We start from the raw sequence: 14569 nt of genomic DNA, 5'->3' as shown, positions 1-14569 counted from the left end.
CAAATTTCCTACTGCAAAAGCACTGCCTCACTGGGAAATTGCCATGCTGTTCATGGCAAGGGAGTCATTAGTAATGTTCAAGGAGTTTCTGAAACTTTTTCTCTCTACTTTTCAATTTTATTCGTGATGCCTGCCTATACTTGTAACAGTTTTCCCTAAATATTCTCACATCTGATTCTTCCCTAAAAGTTCTGCTTTGATAGCAGAATTCTGAGTTTGAATTATCTTTTTTCCTTACACTCAAGTTACTTCTGGCTCCCATCTAATTTCTTTTTCTCATGTACCTATGGAGACTTCCCAGCTTCTGATCTGAGTTGGTTGCCAGGCTTGGTTCAGTTGCAGGTAAAGCTGCAGCTTTCTAGAACTGTGTTCTCATGTTCAGAAGCAGCAGCAAAGCAAATTAAATTTGCCAGTGTGTCTCACCAAGATCCTACCAGAAGGGATTGAAGGGAAGGCAGCAGCAGCAGAGTTGGAGTGCCTACACCAACTGATAGGCTGGTGTAGATGGAAAATGTTAGCTCATTGCTTCTCTTCCATCTGCCACAGGTCACTGGAGAATTACTGAGTCCTTTCTAGGAGCTTTGTCCAGTCAAGTTTTCAAAGTTGCAAGTTACTGAGCTTCTGTCGTTTCCCTTGGGAAAGTATTCCTTACAAATACAATTCACTGTCAGGAAGTAATTCTGCAACTCTCCCTGATTTTTGCTTTTTTTGGTGTCCTCCCACTAAATGGACTTTAACACAAAGAGTCTATTTAAAGTGCTACTTTTTTATTTTCCTGTGAAGGCTGCTGTGGTTTCTAGTTAATGTTTGTAGGAGACTGAGCTCTCTGGTTTAAAGGAGAATCACTGTATTCCCAATGGCTGTGTTGATACTTTCACTCATTTCCTTTGAGGGTCTGGATGATTTTCATGTGGCTGTATTAAATGAATGTTAGTTATGACGCTCCCTTCCGAAATATGTATTAAAAATTATATGTTTTACTGCTGAAAAGAGCAGGATTTAAAAAGCCTAGTCTAAACCTAGATTATGGTTTTGCAGAAGTTTTGGATTTCTCTTGATTCTGTGAATGGTATTGTGTTATGAACCCAAAGACAATGTGCACCAGTTTGTGCTGTGTATTTAGAGAATGTAGCAGTCTGATTGCCCCATTGAAAATAATCAAAGTGAAAAAGCAAACAGCTTGAATGCAAATTTCTGCTAATAGAAGGGAGATTTAATGTTCTTGAACTGTGGTGCAGAGAAGAAATTTAGGAAAACACTTTTTACTTTGGTATAATTGCTTGCAAGCCAGGGCTACTCCAGAGGGAGTTATTTTTAATGGATAAATTATACAACACGTTTTAAAATTGATTGTATTGAATAATGTGCTGTCAAACCTGTGAGTCTCACTGACAGACCAGTGTTTACCTTTGTACAAATCAGTCAAAACAAAAACACTTCGGTAAGTTAGCAAATTCAAGGGCAGCTAAGTACCTCATGGGATTTTACTCCATGTCATTGAAGGCATATTAAACAGGCTATGGCTTAATGTTTCAGGGCAATAACCAGCAGCAAACTGACTGAGATTTAACAGAAATGGACTAGCCTGATTCTTGTTTTACCACAAACTGACTTAACAAGAATCTTGCATTTTATAAATGTCTACAACAGCTTTGATTTAACACTGATTTTTCTTTTTGAATTTTTAAAGGAAACCAGGGGGCTTTAGTGAGATGTGCTGCGTGCAGGTGGAAATAAAACGTACAAACCCTCCCAGTTACTGAGTTCATAAACCTCCTTCAGCAGAAAGAGAGGCATTTCAAGTTGCTTTCTCATAGTGTAAGCTTATACACATCACTGCAGGTTGTGGCTCACTGCTTAGAGCCCCTAAGTTGCACCTTTGCTGTTGGATCACTCATTCCTAGGAACCTGTGTTTGCTCTAAATCTATGACAGCAGTATTCAAATTTTCTGCAGCATAGTCTGGCTAGCAGCATCATTTTGTTACTACATTTGGTCACATACAAGGCCAGGTTGTGGCATTCCAGATCAGTAAAACTTGCTGTCTTTATATATCCTTATGTACTGAAAGTTTTGCAATTTTTTTAGAAATTCAGGAGTGAAAATTCAGCAATGAAGTTTGGCCTGGGATTTCAATCAGACCTCCCTTCAGACTCTCATAAAATCACTGGCTAATTTAGGAAGGGACTTTTGGAGGTCATCTGGTCCAACCTCCTCTTTGGAGCAGGCCACCTTTGAAGTTAGCTCAGGTCACTGAGTTTTGAATACCTCCAAAGTTGGAGATTTCACTGCCCCTCTGGGCTCCTGTTCCAGTGTTTGACCACCCTCGTGAGGCGCAAGTTTTCATTATTTAAAGAGAGTCTCCATGTTTGAAATTTGTGGTTTTTGTCTCTTGTCCCATCAGTATCTAGCTTAAAGGACTCTAGTTTTGTGTTCTCCATAGCCTCCTATGAGGTACAGAAAGACTTCTAAGTCCTTTTAGCCTTTTCTTTGTGAGACTCAGTCAGTGCAGTGCCTTCTGCTTTTTCTGCACATCACAGGCTCCAGCCCACCTTAGGATCCATCCACGGAAACAGTTTGAGTTTCTTGATGTCTTTCTTGTGCTGGAGAACCCTAAACGGAGTGCTGGTGCTGCAGGTGTGGTTTCACAGATGTCACATAGAGAGGAATAATCCATTCCCTTGACCTGCCAGCTGCACGTGTGCTGATGCCAGCGCACAGTTCCTTTTCATTGCTGCAGGGGCACGCTGCTGACTCCTGTAGTGTGTTCACCCAGCCAGTGCCAGCACATGGGGTTATTTTGTACCAGGTTTATGACTTTGAATTTGCAATTATTGAACTCCATAATGTGTCTGTCATCCCATTTCTTCTGTCAGTGGGGAAGTGACATGTCAGAGTGGGGTGGGTAGAGCTCCATCCAAATGGCAAAACTCTTCATGGAGTCAAGATCCTGTGACCAGAGCAGACCTGGAAGAGATGTTTTCATATCTGGTTTGAACTGCATGACAATATTCTTGAAGTCCTTGCTCTAGATGTATAAATGCCTCAGGATCAATGGGAGAATTTCCCCCTACAATATATTTTTCAAGAAATTGTCATGGTACAGTAAGAGAATGAGTATTTCAGGCATTTCTTTGTTCCAGTCTGTTTTATGTGGTCAGTAAATCACATGGACTCCCAGGAGCTCATTCTAGTTCACTAACTCATGTGGATTTAACTAAGCATCTTCATGTTTCTTAATTAGCGTAATAAATTAATCAGTAGTTCTACAGAGCAAAATCTAAGCTGGCTGGCAGGGTTTTGAGCAATGGGATGAGACTGGATGTATGTTTACCATGGATTTTACTGATGTTTACTGGATGTATGTTTTACTGTTTGGTGCTTTAGTTGCCTGTGAATGTAACTGAGATATTAACATTTGTGTCAGCTGGTGCCTTGGGCTGTGTACAGGTATCAGCTCCACACAGCCCTTGGTGGTGTCACTGTCTGTCACTGCACAGGGGGAAGCTGAGGCAGAAAGCAAATGCTGCCTGCTCGTGCTCACAGTAAGAGCTGTGGGTCACACATCACGTTTCTGCCTTTATTGTCAGACCTGGCAGTTTTGCAGAGCTTCCACTTGTTAAATCTCATTGTATCAACTCTTAAAACAAGGGATTAAAGAAGCATTAATGTCATCTATGAAGTGTGGTTAGAGTACAGAACTCCCCATACTCTGTTTAATTTGTGTTCTGCTCTCAAAGCCCTAAGAATTTTATACGCAGTCCAGATTTTCTTATCTGCTGGATATTTTCTTTGTTCAGTTCCCTACCAGATCTGTACTGTATGTCTTTAGCAATGGAAAATACAAGCTGAAACCACTCATTTTCAATTGAATAAAATAGTACGACAATTGCCAGTGGCCTGATAAAGTCTTTGAATAAAACTGTAGCCAATTTCAGTTTCAAACACTCAGAGGAGTCATTATTTTACTTACAGGCCACTTTAACAGTTGAGCACATGCTGTGTTGTGCTCTTTTACTATGTATAAAGAGGTCTTTGCACTCCTAGCTTTTCTTTTAGCCTTTTATGTCTTGATTACTTCCATACGTGCAGGGTATTTTGCAGTCTTCTGTGGTGAGAGGGCAGCCAGTCTGGGAATGCATCTTCATAACATCTCCATCACCACCTCTGATGTGTGTTCCACTGTCTGGTGATTGCTTGAAAATTATTGGATCTGGGTCAAAATGAACTTGCAAAGACACAAGAAATGTGATTTTCAGATCTGTTCTGTGTTATCAAATAATTTCATAAGTGTTGCAGCCAATAGAAAGGAAGGAGAAAACTTGAGAGCAAAAGGCAGCCTTTTAGGGACAGCTTATTAGATTGGCTTAAATTCATCTGACCCCAGCAAAGTGTTGGGTTGAAAGTCTGGAGCAGGAAAACTTGACAGTCAGGAGGGAAGAAAGGATAGTGTCACCCTGTGTGTGGGTAATTTATCTGTTCTTAGCAGATAAATTCTCTGTAACATGTAGTTTATTTAATAATGAGCATAGAACTGAGTATCGATGATACCCACCCAAATCCAGTCATGATGACAAGTTTCAATGGTCTTGATGCTTTGGATGATAATTAAAAAACCTTTAAAATCAGAGATCATAGCAGGGACAGAAAAAAGTGTCTTTAGCCTTCTTTTTCGTTGTGGAAAGTGCAAAGTGCCTGATACCTCTCCATAACTCCTGTCTTACCAGCTCACTTTGCTTAAGAGGGCAGATGCTGGTACAGATTTTGGTCACTCATCTCACATTAGGTGCTGTTGGTTGGGTCAGAGTCTTGAAGCTGCTTGAATGGGGAAAACACAACATGTTTTAGTGATGCTGAAATCTTGGTGGGGACCACTCTGATGGGAAGGGCTTGCAGCTTTTGTTGTGGATGAAACTTGTGCACAGCTTCCCATTGTATTCCTCAGGTCCTTCCGCAGTCCCATTTTCATAAATCTCTGATGTTGCTTGTAGATGTGTTCAGGACTCCATTGTTAGAAAGACTTCATTTCAAAATTTCAAATTTCACCACTTAGTTCAGTATTTTCATAGGCAGTGCAGAAGTGAAGGAAAAGGCTAGAATTTGATGATTTTTTTCAAAGCTGAAACATGAGTTGATAGCATTGCCTTTTGGCATTTTTGTTTGGCTGGTTTGTTTTGTTTTTTTTTAATTTAACCCACTTGAACAGGTCTTGCCATTTACTAATATATGAGAACAGATACCCTGATGAATTAGCACCTGAATAAGCATGTACTAATGAGCTGCTGTGGTGTGTGATAGAAACAGTTTTTGAAGGAGCAGTGTCTTTTTACTTGAAAGCAAATATACTAATACCTGAGCAGGCACTGGAAAATAAATATTTGTTTTGTCTGTGGAATTTTTTTTTTTTTTTTGCTGCAGTTCTTATTTAACATTGTTATTGTTGAAAGGATATGATTGGAGTAATATATTACAGGGGAATTGCAGTAATAATAGTGCTTCAATATTTCATGTTTTTATGAAATCACTTTAATGCTGTTCATTGAGCAGTAGAAAGAGCTGGAAGTTTTGCAAGGAATGCAGAGACAGAAAACCCATAAAACCTGGCACAGTGAAAGACTTTCTGTATAATATGAATGTTGGTACTTTAAAAATCACAAATCATCTTTCTATTAATTCGCTGTAGAATAAGGTCTCCTCAAGATAAGACTCAGCAGTGCTGTGTAGTTGGTATTTAAAGTATGTCCATCTGCATCTAAACGAGTAGCTCCAAGACAATCAGATTATGCAGTAGTTACTTTGGTGAGAATATCGCCTAAGTGGAATGGAAACTTCATTTTGAGTCTAATATTAGACCCTGCTTTGGAAAATTCCTTTTAAATGATCACAAGCTGGGAATAGCAAAAGAATTTAACTTTCGACAGACAGCATTCACCAAGAATTTGTTTTTAACTGCTTATGTTGGGTCCCTGGGAAAGCAGATGTGAAAAACTTACCAAAGTGAATTGACTTGACCTGATGCAGTGTTTATATCAGTAGTTGATAAGTTTTCCTCCCTTGTCTAATTTGTTCGGGATATTTTCATTCTTTAAGCATGACTAAGTCTGGGTTGGAATAGTTTACATGCTTGTTAGTCTAATAATCTGAATCTTAAAACAGGCAGACATTATTGCATATAAAGGGGTCTAAGCAAAGTTGAACTATTTTGGTTGTCTTCCACAGCTGGGGATATTTTTTGAGATCAGAAGGAAGAGTGACACTGTTTCTTACCCTCCTGGTAGTTCAGAAAGCATAATGATATCTGTGTATTTGTACTGCAAAATGCCACTTACTTTTGGTGGACCCTTTGAATGAATGCTGTTATTTATGCAGCTTTACAAAGGAGTGGTTTTCAATGGCAGCTGGAGAAACTGGCAACCAAAGGTATAGAGGCCAGTTTGAAGGGTCATGATGATGATATTCTTACTATCATCATTCCTGTCACAGAAAGGACTTCAGGAATTCACTGTGCATGATGCACAGATCAGGAATGTTTAGAACTACTGCTTAATCTCTTCTTTGCTTTTCTCTTTGTTGATCAGACAATTGCTTTGAATATTTCAGTTAATTAATTCCTAAATAAGGTGTCATTACCCCATATGGAGAATATATAAATAAATTATTTTTGAGGAGGAGAGGGGAAAAAGAGGAGCTGATGGATGGGGCTGACTTCTCCCTAGCTCTGTCCTGTCCCTGTGCTTCTGTGGTTAGGTTACTGTTGCTGTTTTTTTCCAGGCTTGAGGAAAACATCCATGGGATGTCACTGTAAAGGAGGGCTCCAGCCTGGCCTTCCTCTGCCAGTGCATGAGACAAGAAGCAGAACAGCAAGATAATATGGTGAATTCAGTGCCAGGGCGACAGTTTTGTGTGAAAAGACATGAGAACAACACCACTGATCTCTTTAGCTCTTTTTTAGGGCACAAGGTGCATTTATGTGGTGCAGGAATGTGTATCTCAGACAGAAATCAGATTATGATTTTAAGCATCTGTTAAACTTTACCCCCTTTTTCATAAAGCCTGACACCAACTTTTTTGTCTTTCTATTTATACCTGCATGTCTCCACTTCTGCTATAATTTCTGATGCTTCAGAAATTTCTAAAATGTCTAAATTGCTGATCTGTCTCCTTGCAGGCAAGTCTCATCTGGCTATAGTGCAAAGAGTAAACAATGAAGGAGAAGGTGATCCCTTTTATGAAGTCCTGGGAATTGTCACTTTAGAAGATGTGATTGAAGAGATCATCAAGTCTGAAATTCTGGATGAAACAGATCTATACAGTGAGTAGAAATATTTGCAATTCGTTTATAAATAAGAAGAAAGGCTCCATCCAGCAGCAATTGTAGCTGTATTTTGAGAGATGTTATGTTGCTGATTTAAAATATCAGTAGTCAAATTGTTGAGGCAGTTTCCTTAGCAAAATGACCTGCAGATCCCTCAGATGGTCAAAGTAATTTTTGTTTTTGTAGCATGGGGACCTCACCCTTTAGGCTGTGTTAATTCAGAAGCAGGACAAGTTTCTATATTTTTACCAGGAAAGTTTACATCGGCAACAATCTGCTCTCTCCTGCCAGCTCTTCACCACTGAGGCTTGTTAAACCTTTCTGTTACAGTGGTCATGATCTCCCACATTTTCCCCTCTTGTCCCTCTCCCTCAAGGCCCTGTAGTCTGTGTACTACCATACTTCAGCAAGAGGCAGGCAAATACCATGCCTCAAGGAAGAGGAATGGAGTCTCTTTAGAATATCTCTCACTCACTGAGAAATCTTGAGAATGGAAAGCCTTCCTCAGGGCTGAAAACCAGCCTGTCCTAAATGCCTTCTCTTTTTATCACTCAGCACAGCTCTTTCCTTCTTTGTGTTAATGTCTGTTAAGGGAGACGATGCTGCAGATCAACCACTACCTGGGACTTGAGAGATCTGGACCCTTTTCTTCCCCAGATTAAAGCTTGGCCAGTTACCCAAAGTGTCTGCTTCTCCCCCCATCTGCACAATCTGGGCTGTGCACACAGGACTTCCTTTCAGTCATTCTTCATCTGTCTTATCTGTGGTTTGATCACTTGCTGGCAGATGCTATTTTTCACTGTGTTTGCGTGCAGGGATGTCTCCAGATTCTGTTATAGTACAAATAATAATTTTTAGTGTCTTTAACACTGTTCAGCTCCCCTTTGCTTTCTTTCTCTTTCCTCAAAGAAGGGATTGGAATGTTTCTACAGCATTTTTCAGGCCAACCCAAGCATCTTCAATCCTCCCTCCAAGGAGCACTTTATACTGCGGGGTAGACTTACTTGTTTTTGCCTGAAATGCTTTCTGTACCTAGTCAGTATTTTATCAGTATTTGTGTACCCAAATGTTCATATAAATCACAGTTGTGTTTCACCGTGTGCTGAACAGTCTAATTACTATGTAAATCACAGAAGTCCAGTTAGTATTGATTTCTTTTCATACCTTCACAAATTAATTGTTGGGCTAATCAGTTACAACATAATGCTTTTGCAGGCTGAATTCAAGCTTCCTTTTATACTCCAGAAAGATCCTATCCTTATTTACCTTTGAGCTATATACATGCATCTATGAGGGAAGGCACTGCATATGCTTTCAATTTCCACCCCCCCCCCCCCACCTTGTTTGTTAAGAGAAAACACATAGATCATGCAGTGTTGTTCTTCAGGTAAAAAAAAAAAAGGTTTGCCCATTAATAGGATGTTAGAGGACAGGGAAACAAGAATTTAATTTTAATTTTACTACCTGAAGGCTTCCTATATTAAAAAAATAGAGCTGGTGAACATTGAGTTCACTTGAAACTCTCCTTCCTGGGATAATTTTTTACTATTGAAAACTCCTCATTCAGAACAGGAATGAGACTTCCTAGGCTTCCTGAAGGATGCAGGAAATTTTAGGCGGTGACTCCTGCTAAGTACCATGAAGAACTTCTAATTTCTTTACAAAGCACTGGAGATCATTCCACTGTTTAGACTGAAGGATATTGTAGCAGTAAAGGAGAGAGCAGAAATCCCAAGAAGCTGTGAGGATCACAGGTAGTGTGAGAGGGTTTGGACTTGGGCAGCCAACCTCCAATTGGTTTGGTGATGAGAACATGTGTGAGAACATGGGTTTACTGAAGGTACTTCATTGTCCATGATATGTTAAGGCAGGTTATTTTTGGTGTTGATATCATAGTGTCACTGTTAGTAACCCCACCTCTGATTTTGTTCATTATTACAGCAGTCTGGCTTGCTCCAGCTCAGAACAAGTGAGCTTGAAACCTTTGGACTGATTTGCTCTGTACTAGGTGTTTACTTTAAAAAAGAGCTTTTGAAAAATTCTGGCAGCGTTGTTGCACTTTGTTCTGAAGTTTTAAAAATGTTTTGTTTTGCTTTGATGGAAACTTGAAATTTGATGAAATGGCTGACCTTGTTGTTGGAGCCATGCCTTTCTGTTGTTTCCATGAAAAAACATTTGAATTGTGTTAAAGTGGTAGCAATAGTATATTTACAGGTTTTGCTGAAAGCTGCTACTGCTGAACTCTGCAGCTGAATTTCTGGACATTGCCAAATAAATGTGTGGTATGTTGTCATGTGGCTTTATTCTGCTGTCACTTGCAGAGCTGTTGAGAGCAAGGAGAAGAGGGAGCAGGAAAAGTTATTAAATATGTCTGACCCATCAACATTTGAGTAGACTGAGTACTTCTGAAGATTAAACTTTGTATTGGGGATGCTGAAGGGATGGAGAGATGATGTTTCTGTCATGGCACGTGACACATTTCAGCCCATATTATATTGAAGAGCTGCCAGTGTGTTTGGCTCTTAGTACTGTAAAGTTGTAGCATTTTTTTCATGGTTGGCATGCTACAGGAATCTGTCCTCTGCTGCCATGGCTCTATTATGGTGGGAGAGCATTTCTCAGCTTTCTCAGAGAGAAAGCTGCATGTTCTACGTTAGACTGCACAGACTGCTTGTTAATTCTTCTGGTCCAGCTTTGACTGGTGGCCTGTCTTATTTAGCTTTTTTTACCTGAAGATGAGTTTCATCATCTTTTTGTATTGTCTGGAGCTCACTGCAGATGTCTTCTCTTTCCTAAAGACAAAAAGCACAGGAGGAGAACAAGGACTTTCCCCAGCAATTGCCAGGGTGCATTTGCAGTGCCTGTCAACCTGCCTGCCTCTCCAGCTGAATGGGTGATCTGAGATTTGAGCTGCCTGTTCTGTAGCTGTCTCCAGTCCAAGCTGGCTCTTTCAAGGAAATTCATGCAATAATTAATCATGTTATGCATCAGGCATCAAAGTTTTGGTTATTACAAAAGATGTCACAACCTTAATTTTGTTTTGACCACTCATCCTCTGGAGTTCCCTGCGTCAGCCCAGAGTTCATGGTCAGGCTTGTTGCCTATGATTTGAAGGAGAAGTCTAAAAATTCCCAGAACCCACTGAAGATGTTTGCAATATTTGTTGATATCTCACCAGAAGTTGTAGTGAGAGTATCCCTTAGGCATCTCATTGTTCCTGTTGCAGAACCAAACAGCATCTCAACACTCTGTAACCAGAGATCACTTTGGCATGCCAAGATAACTTCAGTGCCTGCATCTCCATCTCACCAGAGAAAGGACACACAGGGGATACCTGGTTCAGATTCAATTACATCAGTCACAATCCAATCCTTGGTTCTTAGGTCTTACAAGAAGCTCAAAAGTTGTTTGGATAGCAAAGAACAATTTAAGATGATCCCTTGCAAAAATAGCCAAGATAATGGGTTTAAACCATGTGGTTCTGCTATAACCATGTAACATTTTTCTTGAGGGAAGATTTTTGGATAAACTGCCAAGTCAAAAAATAGGAGGAGTTGAATTGCCCATCATTTGAGTTAGAGCCAGGGTCATCTTACCTTGATGACTGTTTTGGACAGAAAGATTTAACACATCTTCCCACTGTGTGATGCAGGTCTTGTTTTCAGGAACCAGTAGTGCAGTGTGAAGCCTGCAGTGTTACAGCTCTTTTAAAGGAAAAGCACAGAGATGTTTCCCTGTCCCAGGGCCAACACTTGTACCTGTGATTTTTGCCTCCCTGAAGAGAGCAAGGATGAAGCTCCTTGTGAGAAAACACCTCAGATACAGTGCTTTTAAAATAACATTCTCTGAGCTTTTCAGAAAAAGCAATTTCTATTCTTCTTATATCTTACTAGAGATAGGACCTAGTGAGAGCTTCTAGGATACTTTTTTCCTATTAATTTTCCATTGCTTTGGTATGCATCTCTCCTTTAAGTACAGATAAGGTGTGTCTCAAACTATATTCCTAAGGCAGGGATTGTTTTTAGTCTGTAGCCACTCCCTTCAGTGTTTTCTATTCCTGCTTTTGAAAGAAACTGCAGTCCCTGATGTAGTCCAAGTCCTGGGTGAAGTACTGCTAGGGTAACAGGGTTCTGCTTTCAAAGAAGAAAAAGGGCATAGGTCATCATTGTTCTTCTCCATGTACCTGGGAACAAGTATCTCAAACTTTCTGATTTGCACTGCTCACAGAATACACTCTAGATACCTCAAATAGATAAATTGCTCTTAGGACAGTATTGCTGTTAAGTCTGTGATAGTCTTGTAGGGAAGGCATGTTCATAGGAAGCTGAGGTTCTAGATGTACTCATGTCTAAAAGACTAGGTAACTTGGGAAAATCCAGAAGCCTATAAATTACCAGTATTGTGTATTTCCAGGCCTCAGATTCAGCCACTCTGAGCCTAATGTAATCTGTAGCATGTATTTGGACTTGTAAAGGGCTCCAGATCTCAGTGGCTTCCAGTGTATCACTTTAATCATCTTTGTGTGTATAACTCAAAATCTCAGCAAGCTTATGGGAATATGTGCAGTTTCACAATGTCAGCTTCACCTACACCTCTTTGTGTTCCTGCCCAAATCCTGTGCCATGAATTGATGTTCCTGTGGTCCCTCAGAAGCCCAGTCATTTTACACCAGTTGACTAAGTGGCTGATAGACAAGTAGCTGCAGTATTCTTAGGGTCTTCCCCCTCAAAGGCCATAGAACCTGAACTGTGTCTCATCTTTGAGGGGCTCACAGGAATTGGCTCAACACTTGGGTTTCCTGCACTCTGTGGTGCCTCAGAGCTGTCTGACCACCTTCTGATGCTTACAGCCACTGCCACCCTACATGTGGTGTCACCAGAGAGGAGCAGCCCCCTGCCATCTGAGCAGGGACCTCTTCTCCCTGGAACTGATGTATACCATACCCCAACATACCCAGAGCTGTCCACTTACCTGGTTTCCTAAACATTTTTGGGGCATCAGCTCAGGGGGTGGATGGTAATTCCTGGGTTGTCTGTGTGTCTTTCACATTGTCTTTCACAAATGTAGATTCCTCACCACAGAACCTGTTTTAAGATGCAGATGAACCAAGTGGCAAATTTTTAGCTGAATAAAAGACAAGAGTCCAGGATCACTAGCAGACAAATACCCATATCTGAACTCCTGAAGCTATTCTGTACTTTATTCTGGTGTCAGTGCCTGTAAAGTAGCCAGAGATTCCCACTCCAGGCTGTGCATCTTGCCAACTTTTGCTGAAGTTTGGACAGGACAAAAGAAACTGCATATATCAGGCATTGGGAATACTTCAGCCGAAGGCATGCAGATTTTGCCACAGCTGTGCAGAGTCACTGAAGCCAATGGTGCAGCAAAAGAAATAAGTTATTGTCTATTTCCTCTGTGTACATGCTGGGAGTTTTCTAAGGAATGTATATGTAAAAAACAGCTATCACAGGTATGCTTGTAAAACAGCACCTTTTGATGTTGGGTAGTACTGAGCAGGACTTTTCCTCACTTGAAATGTAGCATGCAGAGCTGCTCTGCAATCAGGTGTTTGCAAGCAGTGACTTTCCCCTGACCAAAGTGACAGAGGCTGGGGTGCCTGGCTGTGCAGGACAGGGTCCCATGGCCACACAGCTCCTGACTGTCTGTGGTTTGGGCTGTGTTATGGTGAGCTGGGCTTTGCAGAGGGGTCTGCCTGCACCCTGTGCTCCGTGTGGCCACCCTGGCTGACTTTGGCCAGCTCAGTTTGTTTTGGACCCCATTCTAACAGAAATCACTTCCTTCCTTTCTTCTCCCACCCTCCCTTCCCCAGCTGATAACAAGACGAAAAAGAAAGTGGCTCACCGGGACAGGAAGCAGGACTTCTCTGCCTTCAAGCAGACAGACAGCGAGATGAAGGTTAAAATATCGCCGCAGCTCCTCCTGGCAATGCACCGGTTCCTGGCAACAGGCAAGTGTGGGTTATCTCTTTCTGTGATCCTGCCAGAGCCTCGGAGGCAGTTTGTCAGCAAAGGCCGGTGAGGTGGGTGGGACAATACAGGCGGGAAGGGAGGCTGGATTGTGGGGTGACAAATAATGCCACTGTTGTGTTTTTCTTTTTAAATTCTCTCCTCTCCTGTGTTCAGTGTCGGCATGAACCCTCTGAGACATATACCAGGGGTGGACCAGTAACTTTAAATTGGTCTGAAAGGTAAGGATGAATGCCAAGTGCCGCACTGCATGTCTAGAGTCCGTCAGATTAACGACTAGCAAGTACACCCCATTAGGAAGAGCTCAGGGAACAATCCAAAGAGGACTCGATACCACTGGCCAGCTGGCTGTAATTGCACTCTGGCGCCTTCTCCAGAAAGAGATGCTGGACTTTTTGCAGGAAGGTCTAAACCTGTTCCATGAGACTTTGACTCCAAGTGAAAAACTCTCCTGACACATTTAAAGCAGACTGCACGGGTGGTTGAACTGTACTCTTTAAAATGGATTTCTGTCTGGCTTGTGTGACCTCCGTTGATGACTTCAGAGGTTTCAGAGGACAGTTGTCTCCATCCCAGAACACCTTGATGTTTTAGCCCTTGGGTGGGCAGTCTGGCAGAGAGACCAGGGCCTTGAATGGTTTCTTGCGGCTGGTATTGCCTTTCGTCATAAACTTGGTCCTTTCACCTCAGAGATGAGGCCTTTAAACAGGAGAGCTTGTGGAAAAATGCCTCCCTATTGCTTGTGCTGTCTCTCTTTGACATATAAAGACTTGGTACATGCAGGCGTTTCAGACGGTCATATTTTCGCTGCCATGTTCAACATAAATTCGTGGGTGGAAAATTATAAAGTTGCTTTGTCTGAAGTTTGCCAGCTCCACTTGGACATTAGTACTTCCCCTCCTCTAAGATGCAGTAACTGCCTGCCTAGATGCTCCTAGTCTGTCTTCATGCTTTATTTTGCCTCTGTGACTTGAAAGAAATATGTACATGATTGGTTATCACATCTCAGCTGAGGGGCAGTAATTCCTTAGAAGGCTTCGACTCCTACGGCTCATGTGCACATGAGCGTGTCCTTGGTGAAAGGAAGCAGTTCAACAGGAAGATGTGGATTTAACAGCAAGCAAGGCGTTGTTCATGTAGTGTACAAGATTCCATGGAGTTCCATAAACACCTGCTCAACAGACATAGTCTTACAGTGCTGCTTCTCTACTTGTTTTGTGGATGAAAGGATTGTGTAGCTTAAATACAGGTCTGTCGGTGAAGCCACT

At 41.4% G+C, this 14569-nt stretch overlaps 1 protein-coding gene across 1 annotated transcript in view; it reads left to right on the top strand.

The window, feature by feature from the left end:
• Positions 1-14569, top strand: part of CNNM2 (cyclin and CBS domain divalent metal cation transport mediator 2) — a 110157-nt gene that overhangs the window by 82572 nt on the left and 13016 nt on the right. The window contains exons 2-3 of the mRNA XM_062496184.1: positions 7168-7311; positions 13145-13282. Coding sequence (XP_062352168.1) covers positions 7168-7311; positions 13145-13282 — 282 coding nt within the window. The remainder of the gene's footprint in view (positions 1-7167; positions 7312-13144; positions 13283-14569) is intronic.

The sequence above is a fragment of the Cinclus cinclus genome, chromosome 7 (assembly GCF_963662255.1).
Source record: "Cinclus cinclus chromosome 7, bCinCin1.1, whole genome shotgun sequence".
NCBI classification, from domain to species: domain Eukaryota; kingdom Metazoa; phylum Chordata; class Aves; order Passeriformes; family Cinclidae; genus Cinclus; species Cinclus cinclus.
The sequence above is the reverse complement of the archived record's forward strand: the minus strand, read 5'-3'. Positions and strand labels throughout refer to the sequence as shown.